Consider the following 21,217-nt stretch of genomic DNA (forward strand, 5'->3'; position numbering starts at 1 on the left):
TATGATCTTAATCTTTCTGTAACTGAGACTACACTTGTAATTTACAGCGTTAGTTCTTGTTTCTTATTGTTGTGTGTCTGTAAGAACAGAATCTTTCTGTAACTGAGACAATACTTGTAATTTACAGCGTTATTTCTTGTTTCTTATAGTTGGGTGACTGTATGAAAAAATATTTCTGTAAGTAAGACTATACTTGTAATTTACAGCGTTACTTCTTGTTTCTTGTTGTTGAGTGACTGTATGAACATAAATCTTTGTTTAACTGAGAAAACACTTGTAATTTACAGCGTTACTACTTCTTTCTTATTGTTGTGTGTCTGTATGTACAGAATATTTCTGTAACTGAGACTATACTTTTAATTTCCAGCGTTACTTCTTGTTTCTTATAGCTGAGTGACTGTATGAACAGAATATTTCTGTAACTGAGACTGTACCTGTAATTTACAGTGTTAGTTCTTGTTTCTTATTGTTGAGTGTCTGTATGAACAGAATCTTTCTGTAACTGAGACTGTACTTGTAATTTACAGTGATACTTCTTTCTTATAGCTGAGTGACTGTATGAACAGAATATTTCTGTAATTGAGACTGTACTTGTAATTTACAGTGTTAGTTCTTGTTTCTTATTGTTCAGTGACTGTATGAACATAATCTTTCTGTAACTGAGACTATACTTGTAATTTACAGCGTTACTTCTTGTTTCTTATAGTTGGGTGACTGTATGAACAGAATATTTGTGTAACTGAGACTGTACTTCTAATTTACAGCGTTACTTCTTGTTTCTTATAGTTGGGTGACTGTATGAACAGAATATTTCTGTAACTGAGTCTGGACTTGTAACTTACAGCGTTACTTCTTGTTTCTTATAGTTGGGTGACTGTATGAACAGAATATGTCTGTAACTGAGAGTGTACTTGTAATTTGCAGCATTACTTCTTGTTTCTTATAGTTGGGTGACTGTATGAAGAGAATATTTCTGTAACTGAGACCATACTTGTAATTTACGTTGTTACTTCTTGTTTCTTGTTGTTGAGTGACTGTATGAACTTAATCTTTCTGTAATTGAGACTATACTTGTAATTTACAGCGTTACTTCTTGTTTCTTATAGTTGGTTGACTGTATGAACAGAATATTTCTGTAACTGAGACTGTACTTCTAATTTACAGTTATACTTCTTGTTTCTTGTTGTTGAGTGACTGTATGAACATAATCTTTCTGTAACTGAGACTGAACTTGTAATTTACAGCGTTACTTCTTCTTTCTTATAGTTGGGTGACTGTATGAACAGAATATTTGTGTAACTGAGACTGTACTTCTAATTTACAGCGTTACTTCTTGTTTCTTATAGTTGGGTGACTGTATGAACAGAATATTTCTGTAACTGAGTCTGGACTTGTAACTTACAGCGTTACTTCTTGTTTCTTATAGTTGGGTGACTGTATGAACATAATATGTCTGTAACTGAGACTGTACTTGTAATTTACAGCATTACTTCTTGTTTCTTATAGTTGGGTGACTGTATGAACAGAATATTTCTGTAACTGAGACTATACTTGTAATTTACAGCGTTACTTCTTGTTTCTTGTTGTTGAGTGACTGTATGAACAGAATATTTCTGTAACTGAGACTAGACTTGTAATTTACAGCGTTAGTTCTTGTTTCTTATTGTTGTGTGACTGTATGAACAGAATATTTCTGTAACTGAGACTGAACTTGTAATTTACAGCGTTACTTCTTGTTTCTTATAGTTGGGTGACTGTATGAACAGAATATTTTTGTAACTGAGGCTGGACTTGTAATTTACAGCGTTAGTTCTTGTTTCTTATTGTTGTGTGTCTGTATGTACAGAATATTTCTGTAACTGAGACTATACTTTTAATTTCCAGCGTTACTTCTTGTTTCTTATAGCTGAGTGACTGTATGAACAGAATATTTCTGTAACTGAGACTGTACATGTAATTTACAGTGTTAGTTCTTGTTTCTTATTGTTGAGTGACTGTATGAACAGAATCTTTCTGTAACTGAGACTGTACTTGTAATTTACAGCGTTACTTCTTTCTTATAGTTGAGTGACTGTATGAACAGAATATTTCTGTAACTGAGACTGTACTTGTAATTTACAGTGTTAGTTCTTGTTTCTTATTGTTCTGTGACTGTATGAACATAATCTTTCTGTAACTGAGACTATACTTGTAATTTACAGCGTTACTTCTTGTTTCTTATAGTTGGGTGACTGTATGAACAGAATATTTGTGTAACTGAGACTGTACTTCTAATTTACAGCGTTACTTCTTGTTTCTTATAGTTGGGTGACTGTATGAACAGAATATTTCTGTAACTGAGACTGGACTTGTAATTTACAGCGTTACTTCTTGTTTCTTATAGTTGGGTGACTGTATGAACAGAATATTTCTGTAACTGAGACTGTACTTGTAATTTACAGCATTACTTCTTGTTTCTTATAGTTGGGTGACTGTATGAACAGAATATTTCTGTAACTGAGACTGTACTTGTAATTTACGTTGTTACTTCTTGTTTCTTGTTGTTGAGTGACTGTATGAACTTAATCTTTCTGTAATTGAGACTATACTTGTAATTTACAGCGTTACTTCTTGTTTCTTATAGTTGGGTGACTGTATGAACAGAATATTTGTGTAACTGAGACTGTACTTCTAATTTACAGCGTTACTTCTTGTTTCTTATAGTTGGGTGACTGTATGAACAGAATATTTCTGTAACTGAGTCTGGACTTGTAACTTACAGCGTTACTTCTTGTTTCTTATAGTTGGGTGACTGTATGAACATAATATGTCTGTAACTGAGACTGTACTTGTAATTTACAGCATTACTTCTTGTTTCTTATAGTTGGGTGACTTATGAAGAGAATATTTCTGTAACTGAGACTATACTTGTAATTTACAGCGTTACTTCTTGTTTCTTGTTGTTGAGTGACTGTATGAACTTAATCTTTCTGTAACTGAGACTACACTTGTAATTTACAGCGTTACTTCTTGTTTCTTACAGTTGGGTGACTGTATGAACAAAATATTTCTGTAACTGAGACTGTACTTCTAATTTACAGTTATACTTCTTGTTTCTTGTTGTTGAGTGACTGTATGAACATAATCTTTCTGTAACTGAGACTGAACTTGTAATTTACAGCGTTACTTCTTGTTTCTTATAGTTGGGTGACTGTATGAAAAGAATATTTCTGTAACTGAGGCTAGACTTGTAACTTACAGCGTTAGTTCTTGTTTCTTATTGTTGTGTGTCTGTATGAACAGAATATTTGTGTAACTGAGACTGAATTTTTAATTTACAGCGTTACTTCTTGTTTCTTATAGTTGGGTGACTGTATGAACAGAATATTTGTGTAACTGAGACTGTACTTCTAATTTCAGCATTACTTCTTTCTTATTTTTGTGTGTCTGTATGAACAGAATCTTTCTGTAACTAAGACTATACTTGTAATTTACAGCACTACTTCTTGTTTCCTATAGCTGAGTGACTGTATGAACAGAATATTTCTGTAACTGAGACTGTGCTTGTAATTTACAACGTTACTTCTTGTTTCTTATAGTTGGGTGACTGTATGAGGAGAATATTTTTGTAACTGAGGCTGGACTTGTAATTTACAGCGTTAGTTCTTGTTTCTTATTGTTGTGTGTCTGTAGGAACAGAATCTTTCTGTAACTGAGACTATACTTGTAATTTACAGCGTTATTTCTTGTTTCTTATAGTTGAGTGACTGTATGAAGAAAATATTTCTGTAAGTGAGATTATACTTGTAATTTACAGCGTTACTTCTTGTTTCTTGTTGTTGAGTGACTGTATGAACATAAATCTTTCTGTAACTGAGACTACACTTGTAATTTACAGCGTTACTTCTTGTTTCTTATAGTTGGGTGACTGTATGAACAGAATATTTGTGTAACTGAGACTGTACTTCTAATTTACAGCGTTAGTTCTTGTTTCTTATAGTTGGGTGACTGTATGAACAGAATATGTCTGTAACTGAGACTGTACTTGTAATTTACAGCATTACTTCTTGTTTCTTATAGTTGGGTGACTTATGAAGAGAATATTTCTGTAACTGAGACTGTACTTCTAATTTACAGCGTTACTTCTTGTTTCTTGTTGTTGAATGACTGTATGAACTTAATCTTTCTGTAATTGAGACTACACTTGTAATTTACAGCGTTACTTCTTGTTTCTTATAGTTGGGGACTGTATGAACAGAATATGTCTGTATTTGAGACTGTACTTGTAATTTACAGCATTACTTCTTGTTTCTTATAGTTGAGTGAGTGTATGAACAGAATATTTGTGTAACTGAGACTGTACTTCTAATTTACAGCGTTAGTTCTTGTTTCTTATAGTTGGGTGACTGTATGAACAGAATATGTCTGTAACTGAGACTGTACTTCTAATTTACAGCGTTACTTCTTGTTTCTTATAGTTGGGTGACTGTATGAACAGAATATGTCTGTAACTGAGACTGTACTTGTAATTTACAGCATTACTTCTTGTTTCTTTTAGTTGGGTGACTGTATGAAGAGTATATTTCTGTAATTGAGACTGTAGTTGTAATTTACAGTGTTAGTTCTTGTTTCTTATTGTTGGGTGACTGTATGAACAGAATATTTCTGTAACTGAGACTGTACTTTTAATTTACAGCGATACTTCTTGTTTCTTATTGTTGTGTGTCTGTATGAACAGAATCTTTCTGTAACTGAGACTATACTTGTAATTTACAGCGTTATTTCTTGTTTTTTATAGTTGGGTGACTGTATGAACAGAATATTTCTGTAATTGAAACTGAACTTGTAATTTACAGCGTTACTTCTTGTTTCTTATGGTTGGGTGACTGTATGAACAGAATATTTCTGTAACTGAGGCTGGACTTGTAATTTACAGCGTTAGTTCTTGTTTCTTATTGTTGTGTGTCTGTAGGAACAGAATCTTTCTGTAACTTAGACTATACTTGTAATTTACAGCGTTACTTCTTGTTTCTTGTTGTTGAGTCACTGTATGAACATAAATTTTTCTGTAACTGAGACAACACTTGTAATTTACAGCGTTACTTCTTCTTTCTTATAGTTGGGTGACTGTGTCAACAGAATATTTGTGTAACTCAGACTGTACTTCTAATTTACAGCGTTACTTCTTGTTTCTAATAGTTGATTGACTGTATGAACAAAATATTTCTGTAACTGAGGCTGTACTTGTAATTTACAGCGTTACTTCTTGTTTCTTACTGTTGAGTGACTGTATGAACATAATCTTTCTATAACTGACACTGAACTTCTAATTTACAGCGTTAATTCTTGTTTCTTATAGTTGGGTGACTGTATGAACAGAATCTTTCTGTAACCAAGACTATACTTGTAATTTACAGCATTACTTCTTCTTTCTTATTCTTGTGTGTCTGTGTGAACAGAATATTTCTGTAACTGAGACTGTACTTCTAATTTTCAGCGTTACTTTTTGTTTCTTATAGTTGGGTGACTGTATGAAGAGAATATTTCTGTAACTGAGACTATACTTGTAATTTAGTTTTACTTCTTGTTTCATCTTGTTGAGTGACTGTATGAACATAAATTTTTCTGTAACTCAGACTACACCTGTAATTTACAGCGTTACTTCTTGTTTCTTATTGTTGTGTGTCTGTATGAACAGAATATTTCTGTAACTGAGACTATACTTGTAATTTACAGTTTTACTTCTTGTTTCTTATACCTGACTGACTGTATGAACAGAATATTTCTGTAACTGAGACTGTACTTCTAATTTAGAGCGTTACTTCTTGTTTGTTATTGTTTAGTGTCTGTATGAACAGAATCTTTCTGTAACTGAAACTGTACTTCTAATTTACAGCGTTACTTCTTGTTTCTTATAGTTGGGTGACTGTATGAACAGAATATTTCTGTAACTGAGACTGTACTTGTAATTTCCAGCGTTACTTCTTGTTTCTTATAGTTGGATGACTGTATGAACATAATCTTTCCGTTGCTGAAACTATACTTGTAATTTACAGCGTTACTTCTTGTTTCTTATAGTTGGGTGACTGTGTCAACAGAATATTTGTGTAACTCAGACTGTACTTCTAATTTACAGCGTTACTTCTTGTTTCTAATAGTTGATTGACTGTATGAACAAAATATGTCTGTAACTGAGACTGTACTTGTAATTTACAGCATTACTTCTTGTTTCTTATAGTTGGGTGACTGTGTGAAGAGAATATTTCTGTAAGTGAGACTATACTTGTAATTTACAGCGATACATCTTGTTTCTTATAGTTGGGTGACTGTCTGAACAGAATATTTGTGTAACTGAGAATGTACTTCTAATATACAGCGTTACTTCTTGTTTCTTATAGTTCGGTGACTGTATGAACAGAATATGTCTGTAACTGAGACTATACTTGTAATTTACAGCGTTACTTCTTGTTTCTTGTTTTTGAGTGACTGTATGATCTTAATCTTTCTTTAACTGAGACTACACTTGTAATTTACAGCGTTAGTTCTTGTTTCTTATTGTTGTGTGTCTGTAAGAACAGAATCTTTCTGTAACTGAGACAATACTTGTAATTTACAGCGTTATTTCTTGTTTCTTATAGTTGGGTGACTGTATGAAAAAAATATTTCTGTAAGTAAGACTATACTTGTAATTTACAGCGTTACTTCTTGTTTCTTGTTGTTGAGTGACTGTATGAACATAAATCTTTGTTTAACTGAGAAAACACTTGTAATTTACAGCGTTACTACTTCTTTCTTATTGTTGTGTGTCTGTATGTACAGAATATTTCTGTAACTGAGACTATACTTTTAATTTCCAGCATTACTTCTTGTTTCTTATAGCTGAGTGACTGTATGAACAGAATATTTCTGTAACTGAGACTGTACCTGAAATTTACAGTGTTAGTTCTTGTTTCTTATTGTTGAGTGTCTGTATGAACAGAATCTTTCTGTAACTGAGACTGTACTTGTAATTTACAGTGATACTTCTTTCTTATAGCTGAGTGACTGTATGAACAGAATATTTCTGTAATTGAGACTGTACTTGTAATTTACAGTGTTAGTTCTTGTTTCTTATTGTTCAGTGACTGTATGAACATAATCTTTCTGTAACTGAGACTATACTTGTAATTTACAGCGTTACTTCTTGTTTCTTATAGTTGGGTGACTGTATGAACAGAATATTTGTGTAACTGAGACTGTACTTCTAATTTACAGCGTTACTTCTTGTTTCTTATAGTTGGGTGACTGTATGAACAGAATATTTCTGTAACTGAGTCTGGACTTGTAACTTACAGCGTTACTTATTGTTTCTTATAGTTGGGTGACTTTATGAACAGAATATGTCTGTAACTGAGAGTGTACTTGTAATTTGCAGCATTACTTCTTGTTTCTTATAGTTGGGTGACTGTATGAAGAGAATATTTCTGTAACTGAGACCATACTTGTAATTTACGTTGTTACTTCTTGTTTCTTGTTGTTGATTGTCTGTATGAACTTAATCTTTCTGTAATTGAGACTATACTTGTAATTTACAGCGTTACTTCTTGTTTCTTATAGTTGGTTGACTGTATGAACAGAATATTTCTGTAACTGAGACTGTACTTCTAATTTACAGTTATACTTCTTGTTTCTTGTTGTTGAGTGACTGTATGAACATAATCTTTCTGTAACTGAGACTGAACTTGTAATTTACAGCGTTACTTCTTCTTTCTTATAGTTGGGTGACTGTATGAACAGAATATTTGTGTAACTGAGACTGTACTTCTAATTTACAGCGTTACTTCTTGTTTCTTATAGTTGGGTGACTGTATGAACAGAATATTTCTGTAACTGAGTCTGGACTTGTAACTTACAGCGTTACTTCTTGTTTCTTATAGTTGGGTGACTGTATGAACATAATATGTCTGTAACTGAGACTGTACTTGTAATTTACAGCATTACTTCTTGTTTCTTATAGTTGGGTGACTTATGAAGAGAATATTTCTGTAACTGAGACTATACTTGTAATTTACAGCGTTACTTCTTGTTTCTTGTTGTTGAGTGACTGTATGAAAAGAATATTTCTGTAACTGAGGCTAGACTTGTAACTTACAGCGTTAGTTCTTGTTTCTTATTGTTGTGTGTCTGTATGAACAGAATATTTGTGTAACTGAGACTGAATTTTTAATTTACAGCGTTACTTCTTGTTTCTTATAGTTGGGTGACTGTATGAACAGAATATTTGTGTAACTGAGACTGTACTTCTAATTTACAGCATTACTTCTTTCTTATTCTTGTGTGTCTGTATGAACAGAATCTTTCTGTAACTAAGACTATACTTGTAATTTACAGCACTACTTCTTGTTTCCTATAGCTGAGTGACTGTATGAACAGAATATTTCTGTAACTGAGACTGTGCTTGTAATTTACAACGTTACTTCTTGTTTCTTATAGTTGGGTGACTGTATGAGGAGAATATTTTTGTAACTGAGGCTGGACTTGTAATTTACAGCGTTAGTTCTTGTTTCTTATTGTTGTGTGTCTGTAGGAACAGAATCTTTCTGTAACTGAGACTATACTTTTAATTTACAGCGTTATTTCTTGTTTCTTATAGTTGAGTGACTGTATGAAGAAAATATTTCTGTAAGTGAGATTATACTTGTAATTTACAGCGTTACTTCTTGTTTCTTGTTGTTGAGTGACTGTATGAACATAAATCTTTCTGTAACTGAGACTACACTTGTAATTTACAGCGTTACTTCTTGTTTCTTATAGTTGGGTGACTGTATGAACAGAATATTTGTGTAACTGAGACTGTACTTCTAATTTACAGCGTTAGTTCTTGTTTCTTATAGTTGGGTGACTGTATGAACAGAATATGTGTGTAACTGAGACTGTACTTGTAATTTACAGCATTACTTCTTGTTTCTTATAGTTGGGTGACTTATGAAGAGAATATTTCTGTAACTGAGACCATAGTTGTAATTTACAGCGTTACTTCTTGTTTCTTGTTGTTGAATGACTGTATGAACTTAATCTTTCTGTAATTGAGACTACACTTGTAATTTACAGCGTTACTTCTTGTTTCTTATAGTTGGGGGACTGTATGAACAGAATATGTCTGTATTTGAGACTGTACTTGTAATTTACAGCATTACTTCTTGTTTCTTATAGTTGAGTGAGTGTATGAACAGAATATTTGTGTAACTGAGACTGTACTTCTAATTTACAGCGTTAGTTCTTGTTTCTTATAGTTGGGTGACTGTATGAACAGAATATGTCTGTAACTGAGACTGTACTTCTAATTTACAGCGTTACTTCTTGTTTCTTATAGTTGGGTGACTGTATGAACAGAATATTTGTGTAACTGAGATTCTACTTGTAATTTACAGCATTACTTCTTGTTTTTTATAGTTGGGTGACTTATGAAGAGAATATTTCTGTAACTGAGACTATACTTGTAATTTACAGCGTTACTTTTTGTTTCTTGTTGTTAAGTGACTGTATGAACATAAATCTTTCTGTGACTCAGACTACACTTGTAATTTACAGCGTTACTTCTTGTTTCTTATAGTTGGGTGACTGTATGAACATAATATTTGTGTAACTGAGACTGTACTTCTAATTTACAGCGTTACTTCTTGTTTCTTATAGTTGGGTGACTGTATGAACAGAATATGTCTGTAACTGAGACTGTACTTGTAATTTACAGCATTACTTCTTGTTTCTTATAGTTGGGTGACTGTATGAAGAGTATATTTCTGTAATTGAGACTGTAGTTGTAATTTACAGTGTTAGTTCTTGTTTCTCATTGTTGGGTGACTGTATGAACAGAATATTTCTGTAACTGAGACTGTACTTTTAATTTACAGCGATACTTCTTGTTTCTTATTGTTGTGTGTCTGTATGAACAGAATCTTTCTGTAACTGAGACTATACTTGTAATTTACAGCGTTATTTCTTGTTTTTTTATAGTTGGGTGACTGTATGAACAGAATCTTTCTGTAACTGAGACTATACTTGTAATTTACAGTTTTACTTCTTGTTTCTTATACCTGAGTGACTGTATGAACAGAATATTTCTGTAACTGAGACTGTACTTCTAATTTGGAGCGTTACTTCTTGTTTGTTATTGTTTAGTGTCTGTATGAACAGAATCTTTCTGTAACTGAAACTGTACTTCTAATTTACAGCGTTACTTCTTGTTTCTTATAGTTGGGTGACTGTATGAACAGAATATTTCTGTAACTGAGACTGTACTTGTAATTTCCAGCGTTACTTCTTGTTTCTTATAGTTGGATGACTGTATGAACATAATCTTTCCGTTGCTGAAACTATACTTGTAATTTACAGCGTTACTTCTTGTTTCTTATAGTTGGGTGACTGTATGAACAGAATATCTCTGTAACTGAGACTGTACTTCTAATTTACAGTGTTAGTTCTAGTTTTTTTATTGTTGAGTGAGTATATGAACAGTATATGATTTGTGTCGTGCCGATTCGTATTTGAATTGCAGCTGACAAGTTTAAAAATGTTCATGCAAAAGTAATGTTACTTCGTCAAGCAAGTCTTAAACAAATATTTCTGTACTCGATGAGCTGAAGAAAGCAATTGTCATGCACTTAAATGAGCTCGCAATGTCTCTCAACCGATACTTCCTTACCAGAGAGTCACATCCAGAATGGGTAAGACAGCCGTTAACGTTTAGTGTTGCGAGAACTTCATTGAACTTCATCAGAGCCAAGTTTAACAGCATCTTTTCAGAACAACAACGCTCTCAACGTTTTGGTGTCACCAAATCGTAGCGTACCCTCTTATTGCTAAGAAAGACCTTGAGATACTCATAATGTTTGTTACAATGTGTCTTTGTGAGCAATCCTTTTCGAGGATGGTAGACATAAAAACGAATAAAAGGAACAGACTTTGTTGCGAAAATGATATGAGAGTGGCACTAGCCAAGGTGAAGCCGCGCATTTCTGAACTTGTCTCTGAAAGGCAACAGCAAAAGTCACATTGATTTGCAGTAAATATTCATTGAGTTATGTTTTGGTTTTTGTGTGAAATTCAAGATTTCTTGGTGTTGTTCTTTGAACACAGTGATATTGTGTGCAACTGAAGCATGGTTCATTTTGTGCACTGATAAAATATCTACTTCTGTTTTGTATTTGAAAAAATCATATTTTATTTTTCCAATTACGAAGGGTTCAGTGAATGCAAGTACGAAACTTCCGGGGTTTAGTACCTCCAACAAGGTTAAGAACCACTGTTGAAATGAAGGTGTTAGTGTTAATAATAGTGTTCAGTACCTCCAACAAGATTAAGAACCACTGGTCTAGTTCAGTATCTCCAACAAGGTTAAGAACCACTGTTGTACTGAAGGTATTAGTGTTAATAATAGTGTTCAGTACCTCCAACAAGGTTAAGAACCACTGGTCTGGTTCAGTACCTCCAACAAGGTTAAGAACCACTGTTGAACTGAAGGTGTTAGTGTTAGTAATAGTGTTCAGTACCTCCAACAAGATTAAGAACCACTGGTCTGGTTCAGTATCTCCAACAAGGTTAAGAACCACTGTTGTACTGAAAGAGTTAGTGTTAATAATAGTGTTCAGTACCTCCAACAAGGTTAAGAACCACTGTTCTACTGAAGGTGTTAGTGTTAATAACAGCTCAAACTACTGACACAGGACTTAAAACTCACCCGCATACTTCTTGTTGAATAGCTTGTTGAAGGTGTTGCGTGTTAACAATGGCTCGTATTTTTCCTGCACTGTTAGAAGCCCAGTACGGTGTCACAATTTCTACTGCTGACTCACAAACATCTACTCTGTTGGAGACATAAAAATGATATTAAAAACTTAAAGTCACAGACGTTCACTCTGCTTCATGTGGGGTAAAAATGTAGTATTATAGGATACTATAAACTTCATGTGTTATATTTGATATCAGTAAATTAACACTTTCATCAGGTATCACTCACTGAATACTAGTTTTTATTTTTATATAACTATTTCCCATAAGAATTATTAACTTAACAGTTTATATTTGTTAGATGTCACTACTTAGCAAGTGGACACTAATAAGATTGTAAACAGGTTCTCGATCAGTCTGGGAAGTAGCACTTACTGATTATTGTAATACATTCAAAGAACCACCACAACTAGATATTTGATATTTTAAAAAACACACGATTTCATTAACACTACCAATAGAAAGATCTCTTCTTGTTTAGCTAATAAAAAACGTACCAAGAAACAGTTCTACTGAACACAAAAACTTGAGAAACAAAACTAGTGGTATGATCAAACACAGAAATTGGTAAAATATAAGTGGTGGTATCAACAAACATAGAAAATGGTAAAATGTAAGTGGTGGTTTATCAAACACAGAAAGTGGGAAAATGTAAGTGGTGGTATTATCAAACACAGATACTGGTAAAATGTAAGTGGTGGTATTATCAAACACAGAAACTGGTAAAATGTAAGTGGTGGTATTATCAAACACAGATACTGGTAAAATGTAAGTGGTGGTATTATCAAACATAGAAACTGGTAAAATGTAAGTGGTGATATTATCATACATAGAAACTGGTAAAATGTAAGTGGTGGTATTATCAAACATAGAAACTGGTAAAATGTAAGTGGTGGTATTATCAAACACAGAAACTGGTAAAATGTAAGTGGTGGTATTATCAAACACAGAAACTGGTAAAATGTAAGTGATGATATTATCAAACACAGAAACTGGTAAAATGTAAGTGGTGGTATTATCAAACACAGAAACTGGTAAAATGTAAGTGGTGGTATTATCAAATACAGAAACTGGTAAAATGTAAGTGGTGGTATTATCAAATACAGAAACTGGTAAAATGTAAGTGGTGGTATGATCAAACACAGAAACTGGTAAAATGTAAGTGGTGGTATTATCAAACACAGAAACTGGTAAAATATAAGTGGTGGTATTATCATACATAGAAACTGGTAAAATGTAAGTGGTGGTATTATCAAACACAGAAACTGGTAAAATGTAAGTGGTGGTATTATCATAGATAGAAACTGGTAAAATGTAAGTGGTGGTATTATCAAACATAGAAACTGGTAAAATGTAAGTGGTGGTATTATCAAACACAGATACTGGTAAAATGTAAGTGGTGATATTATCAAACACAGATACTGGAAAATGTAAGTGGTGGTATTATCAAACCCAGAAACTGGTAAAATGTAAGTGGTGGTATTATCAAACCCAGATACTGGTAAAATGTAAGTGGTGGTATTATCAAACCCAGATACTGGTAAAATGTAAGTGGTGGTATTATCAAACACAGAAACTGGTAAAATGTAAGTGATGGTATTATCAAACACAGATACTGGTAAAATGTAAGTGGTGATATTATCAAACACAGATACTGGTAAAATGTAAGTGGTGGTATTATCAAACACAGATACTGGTAAAATGTAAGTGGTGATATTATCAAACACAGATACTGGTAAAATGTAAGTGGTGGTATTATCAAACATAGAAACTGGTAAAATGTAAGTGATGGTATTATCAAACACAGATACTGGTAAAATGTAAGTGGTGATATTATCAAACACAGATACTGGTAAAATGTAAGTGGTGGTATTATCAAACATAGAAACTGGTAAAATGTAAGTGATGGTATTATCAAACATAGAAACTGGTAAAATGTAAGTGGTGGTATTATCAAACACAGAAACTGGTAAAATGTAAGTGGTGGTATTATCAAACATAGAAACTGGTAAAATGTAAGTGATGGTATTATCAAACATAGAAACTGGTAAAATGTAAGTGGTGGTATTATCAAACACAGAAACTGGTAAAATGTAAGTGGTGGTATTATCAAACATAGAAACTGGTAAAATGTAAGTGATGGTATTATCAAACATAGAAACTGGTAAAATGTAAGTGATGGTATTATCAAACACAGATACTGGTAAAAGGTTTTCTTTTTGTTAGATTTACACAAGTAGTAATAAGTAGTAATTGTAGTAATTTGAAAACTAACAATATGGGCGTGGAATGGCCTAGCGCGTTAAGGCGTGCGCTTCGTAATCTGAGGGTCGCGGGTTTGCGCCCGAGTCGTGCCAAACATACTCGCCCTCCAAGCCGTGGGAGCGTTATAATGTGACGGTCAATCCCACTATTCGTTGGTAAAAGAGTAGCCCAAGAGTTAGCGGTGGGTGGTGATGACTAGCTGCCTTCCCTCTAGTCTCACACTGCTAAATTAGGGACGGCTAGCACAGATAGCCCGCGAGTAGCTTTGTGCGAAATTCCAAAACAAAACTAACAATATTTCTCCTTTTTAGAAAAATTTACATCACTTTTTGATGCAAAACTAGGTACACAATAATTAAAGATAATATCTCCACCTCAAATGATAATTAAAATGTAATATATACTTAACAAAAGGTGATAATTAAAAGTTAATATATACTCAACAAAAGGTGATAATTAAAAGGTAATTTCACCAACAAAACCTGTATCAAGAAATTTATCAAGTAGCTGCTGGTTGCAAGAACCGAATGCACTTTAACCACACCAGTTAAACCTCTTGTAGTAACTTTGTTTGGACTAGCCAAAATGGGTGAGAATTTCATTAAGATCAGAAACCCACTTGAAGTAAAAATGTATTCTCAATATAGCTGGTATGTGTATTAAAACTTTAATTAAAATAAAATATAGAAATACTTTTCGACATTTTTAGGCCATCTTAAAGCCATGTATATTGAATATTTAAGCAAGGGGGTTTTGCAGAAGTCGAATCTCGAATTCTAGCGTCATGAGCTTACTGACATTAGGCTAAAGCGACACATTGTGTGAAATAGTTACATTTTCTTTCTACTCCACTGTGATTCTAGTTTCTCTTTTCCTGACTTAACACTAAAACACGTGAAGTTTGTAACACATACATACATAACTCTCTCATATAGAACACATACTTATCTGACGATGTACTGTAAGCATTGCGATTGGCGGCTCTCTCCGATCTTGTATGAACTGTATGACCATCATAAGTTTCAAACTGGTTTGGCAAAGTTACTGTGTAGTTGTCTCCAGCAGAAAAGTTGTAATCCCCAAACATACGTCGAATCAAAGCCTTATTATCATCAATGAATTCTTCAATCCTATCTCTATGGGATGAAATTCAATTCAGTTTATCTAACGAATTTTATGAATCAAAATGAACAAGCGTCCTAGTCTTTTCACCGGTGTTCAGTTTGATTTATTAAACAACGTAAATCATCATTTTGACAATTGTTTAAAATCACTACCAAAAGTTGGGTAGCAATTATAAAACAAGTAATTAAAAACATGAACCAAACCTAACACACAAAACATGAACCAAACCTAACACACAAAACATGAACAAAACATAACACACTAAACATGAATCAAACATAACACACAAAGCATGAATCAAACATAACACACCAAACATGAACCAAACATAACACACTAAACATGAATCAAACATAACACACTAAACATGTAAAATAGTTTTACTTATTTCACATAATCTTCGTGGATTATTTTCACACTGAATCTCTAAAATCAATTTTCTATCATTTAAACGAAATATGTGTGATTTAACATGTTTTGTATAGGGTGACTTCTATTCACAAGCTACATGTTTTTGGCCTGTAGCCTGGTGTCGTTTGAGGTAAGCCTCTTTACTCGAAGACGCCATCAAGCGGCAAAGAGAGGAGTATCTATCTGAAAGTGAAAAATTTCACCGCAAACCGTAATGTGGTTGTTTGGTGTTAAGTGCATAACTACACAATGGGCTATTTGGTCTGTTCCTACAAGGGGTATCGAAACACAGTTTTTAGCTATGATATGTCTTCAGAAATACCGCAGAGTCGCTGAGGGGAATGTATGCCTCAATGTAATGGATATACAAACGCCCTACGGTGATCAGGCCCAGCATGACCAGATAGTTAAGGTACTCGACTCGTCATCTGATGGTGGCGGGTTCAAATCTCCGTCACACGAAACATGTTCGCCCTTTCAGCCATGGGGGCGTTATAAGGTGACGGTCAATCCTACTATTCGTTGGTAAAAGAGTAGCCCAAGAGTTGGCGGTGGGTTGTGGTGACTAGCTGCTTTCCCTCTAGTCTTACACTGCTAAATTAAGGACGGCTAGCACAGATAGTTCTCGTGTAGCTTTGCGCAAAATTCAAAACAAACCAAACTACGACGATCATTAATTTCCTTTGCATTCCGACTAAATAATTTACAAATCACACCAGACTTGAGTGTGAAATATGAAATGATAATTTACAAACCACACCAGACTTGAGTGTGAAATATAAAATAAAAAAAGAAGTAACAAACAATATTTATATCAGGTTCCACACCAAATAAATCATTTAGTTAACAAAGTAAGACAAAGTCATTGTGAAACATAATATGCATTTCGTGGCAATTTAAAATATTGCACGAAGTCATGAAATAAAACTTTGTTCATAACTTAAAACATTTATTAATTAACTTGAAACTGAAGATATCTAAAAGTTCGTGTTCTACATACTATAGTAGCTTTAATCATCAATAATCAGTCCATATCACTGGACGTATAAAAGTTTTATGAGTGAAATAATAACACAACGTAAAATTAATAAACATTTTCATGCTGGGCGTCGTTATATTATCATTGTCCGTCATTCTTGTATGACCCGCACTCTTTAAATAGGTGTCTGTGACTTGTTGACGACAAATACAACAGTAAAAACAACAACACCACACAGTTTACAAATACAACAGTAAAAACAACAACACCGCACAGTTTACAAATACAACAGTAAAAACAACAACACCGCACAGTTTACAAGTACAACAGTAAAAACAACAACACCACACAGTTTACAAATACAACAGTAAAAACAACAACACCGCACAGTTTACAAGTACAACAGTAAAAACAACAACACCGCACAGTTTACAAATACAACAGTAAAAACAACAACACCACACAGTTTACAAGTACAACGTGAATACAATTGTTCATTATACTATTGTTATTACCGTTGTATCCAGAGCTTTAACTAGTCATCGGTTTTTGTCTAAATCCATACAGGCCATTTCAGTTACAAAATTATCTGAAGGAAACATTCTTCTTCACTCTGCTGTTATAATACAATCTGTGATAATTTTACTTTAAACTCACCATAATAACTTTGGGTTTTAACAGTTCTATCCAGAGCTTTAAATGATTATCTTTATTTTGTCAAATTATACACTACTGGTTCTGTTACTTTAGAACATAATTAACAAAACAAATTATTCTTCTCTACTATGTTAACACAACACAATCTGTTATATTTCTTTAGAAATCGTCACTATATGCTCTTTATGGCTAAACTCACAATCAAATAGTCTAGATCTAACTAGCTCGCTAACTGACCCGAATTACATTTTAGACGCATATTTATAACCCGACAGAGGCCTAGAATGTTCTACACACTAAGAGATATAATGATTCACTATTTATCAACTAAAACAACCAGAAAATTTGGAAAGTTCTAGTATCATGACACAATAACACAACAATTAAACTACACAATGAATGATTCGTATATAGTTACTTAAACAAACCATCGATAAACTATCGCTTCTAAATTTAACTAAACTTAACATTCGAGTTATATTTAAACCATATAAGTCACAACACTCGCAATAAACTTGAACAGTCTTGTATATCTAACAATTACCTTAAGAGAAACCAATAACTTTTCCATATTAGGCAGTATTACATTGTTACCTTAACAGGAAACAATAACTTTTCCATATTACGCATTATTACATTGTTACCTTAACAGGAAATAATAACTTTTAGTGATAAAAGTAAACTGTTTTTCTTACTGAAAGCCTGATTAAGACAACACATAAAAATCATTTCTGAAAGAATTTTTAACTAAACACTCACTTCGGATATTTGTTTCCTGGAGTTGGACAGTACAATTGATTCAAACGACGTATGCATGGATATCCACGAATAATTTCTCCTCGTATTTCTAATCCCAGAGTCAGAGACAAAGTGGCTACAAATATCTGTGCAAAGAATTTTAAGACTGATATTATTAAATGGCATTCAATCTAAATACTGACTGAACGTTGGAATGAAACTAAGAATTTTTGAATAGCCATTATTTGCTCTAAAAAAAAAAATTAAAGTTAACTGGTGTTTCCTCTTACTTACTTTCCAATATATTGAGTGAAATGAAGTATCTTATTAATTGAATAATAATGGAGATTCATTTCCTCTCGGTGGACTTAGCAGATAGCCCGATATGGCTTTGATATAAGAAAACACACACTCAAACATAGACACAGAATAATAATGAAGTAGTGAATAACTTATTTTACAATTTTATCTTAATAATAAAAATATAGTGACACCCGGCCACACTTAATAATATAAACATAGTAACCGTATTTCATAATCCTTGAAACACAGTTCAACAGTTAACAGAACATTTATCCAAAGCAACTTAATAAAATAGCTTTTTAGATAGTAATTCCTCTACTGTTAAATTCCCGGAAGTTTTGGTTTGAGATACAGGTTTAAAAAATGTATACGACCTTTGTAATAAAATATTTCTAGGTCTTCTTTTGTTTATAGGAAACGTCTATAGAGTGAATTTCTCTTTAGAACATTTGATAATTTTTAAAACATTAACTACATATTTTTACTACCTTCAGTAACATATACAACTAAAATTTTTTATTTATGTATAATTGGCATTCATATTTAACATACAAGTTTAAGTTTTGTATGGAAATGTGGTAGGAAAAGCTTTGGTAAAACTTCCACAGATAAGCGTCCAGAAAGTCAGAACTGGTGTGTCTGGGTACTGCACCAGATTCTTGTGTTCTGTCTCTACAGTTCTTTAAATAAATACAGATGTTACAATTTTTTGACTATTTATCTATCAGACAATTCACGTAAGCATACCCTTGATCACACAACCACCTAGTGAGAACAAATAGAAGACAAGATGTTTTATTCGTCTAGTCTAATGGTTTTTCAATGTCTTTAGGTATTCAACTAAAGAGTTCACTCTTCTAATTACCAAGTTACTCCCAATATAAAGTAAAGGCTCACTTCTTAGAAATCTGAATAAACACACCAACACACTACTTAAGTGAAAAAAACACAACACAAATACAGAGGACTTTGGTTCCTCAGAACTTAAAGTCTGTAGTTGCTTTGTAAAAGAGGCTCTCATCAAACAGAAGTAGTCCAAGAGTTGGTGGGTGGTCCTATTGACTAGCTACCTACCCTCTACTCTACCAGTTCAAAATTAGGGATGGCTGTGAACATATAGCGCATATAAGGCTTGCCCAAAATTATGGAACAACCTAACTGCTCTAAGATATAGATGGGAGCATATGATAAATATAGAGAAATATGGTGAATTTTTTTATTTCATAGACAGAACCACAACTATAAAAACTGGCACACAAGTGTTCATGTTACATATAAAAGTGGGCACGTTACAAATAGAAGTACCTACATTTCAAGTATCCATGTCACATATAGAAATGTCTATATTAAACCTAGATCACTAGTGAAAACTGTAATTTCATTCTATTTTCGAAATAAAATTAATAAATGAATCCGTTAGTACCTGATTTAATAAAATTAGACAATTAATATTTTAGTTATTAATGAATTATTGTGTTTATGTCCAATAAATTCGACTTCTTGTTCTGGTAAATAATTCAAGCATATATTCATTATTTTAGGCTTAATAACTTATATAGGTGGTTGGAAGGATGTTAAGTTTCAATAACGAATTGTTCCCTTCTTCTAAGCTTGTTAAGCCTAAATAAGGATGTGGAATACTAAAGTTGCTTCATAAGGAAATCTGCTGGAATTAAAACAGTTTCGACTAAACAATAATAAACAGGGAGTTCCATAATACAAGCAAAGGTAGCCACCACATTAAGAGTCCCGACGACAAAAAAAATCTTTCTCAAATGTTTGAAAAGAAACAATATCAAACAATTTAATAATTCCAGAGCTTGAGAGAGGAGCACAGAATGTAGCACCTTTTAAAGTTTGTTGATTGCACGAAGTATCTCTAGGAAACTCTACTTGAACCCAGGTGTTTACTTAGCTGTGTCAGGATTCGATCATCCACAGCCACGAGAAGGACCCATTTATTTTTTGTTAGGCACATCTAGTACTAAACCTAATGCAAAAATGGAGTTGTGAAGCATACGCGGGAGATGCAGTTTACAGAAAAGACGATTTACTGAACGAGTTAACCCTAAAAAAAAAAAAAACAATTGTAAACTACAAAGATTCTTCACTTTTCTTTCTATCTACAAGTAAATATAGATATAGATATAAAGCATAATTATCAAATATAAAACAAAAATAGTTTGTTAAATAAATAGATATTGCGACAAAAACTGAGGGAAAACATTTTGTTCGAAGAAAATAATGAATTTTAATTGATTGAAATACACCAAACAATCAGACGTTTCTCAAACATATACACGTCAGAAAAGAAAGTAATAAGCTGATAACTTCAGTAAAAGTACAAAACTAGAAAGTAAGTTTTAAACTAAACCATCAAAACAGATTTACAAAGAAGAAAATTAATGGAAAAAAAGAAAACTAAAACAATCAGTTTATTCCTCTTTCATATTACTGAGAATATGAAGAAATGAACGTGGAAATAAATACAGAAGAAAGGTTGTCATTACATTACTAACAATATGAAGAAAAGAACGTGAAAATAAATACAGAAGAAAGGTTGTCATTACATTACTAACAATATGAAGAAAAGAACGTGGAAATAACTACAGAAGAATTCTTTTAACATTACATTACTGACAATATGAAGAAAAGAACGTGAAAATAACTACAGAAGAATTCTTTTAACATTACATTACTGACAATATGAAGAAAAGAACGTGAAAATAAATACAGAAGAAAGGTTGTCATTACATTACTAACAATATGAAGAAAAGAACGTGAAAATAACTACAGAAGAATTCTTTTAACATTACATTACTGACAATATGAAGAAAAGAACGTGAAAATAACTACAGAAGAATTCTTTTAACATTACATTACTGACAATATGAAGAAAAGAACGTGAAAATAAATACAGAAGAAAGGTTGTCATTACATTACTAACAATATGAAGAAAAGAACGTGGAAATAACTACAGAAGAATTCTTTTAA

At 32.8% G+C, this 21,217-nt stretch overlaps 1 protein-coding gene across 1 annotated transcript in view; it reads right to left on the reverse strand.

Moving 5' to 3' along the window:
- LOC143256187 (protein spaetzle 3-like) overlaps positions 1-21,217 on the reverse strand; it is a 79,752-nt gene that overhangs the window by 32,293 nt on the left and 26,242 nt on the right. The window contains exons 2-4 of the mRNA XM_076513057.1: positions 17,942-18,066; positions 14,955-15,146; positions 11,696-11,821 (exon numbers count right to left, since the gene is read on the reverse strand). Of these exons, the coding sequence (XP_076369172.1) occupies positions 11,696-11,821; positions 14,955-15,146; positions 17,942-18,066 (443 nt within the window). The remainder of the gene's footprint in view (positions 1-11,695; positions 11,822-14,954; positions 15,147-17,941; positions 18,067-21,217) is intronic.

Source organism: Tachypleus tridentatus, chromosome 7, assembly GCF_004210375.1.
Source record: "Tachypleus tridentatus isolate NWPU-2018 chromosome 7, ASM421037v1, whole genome shotgun sequence".
NCBI classification, from domain to species: Eukaryota; Metazoa; Arthropoda; class Merostomata; order Xiphosura; family Limulidae; genus Tachypleus; species Tachypleus tridentatus.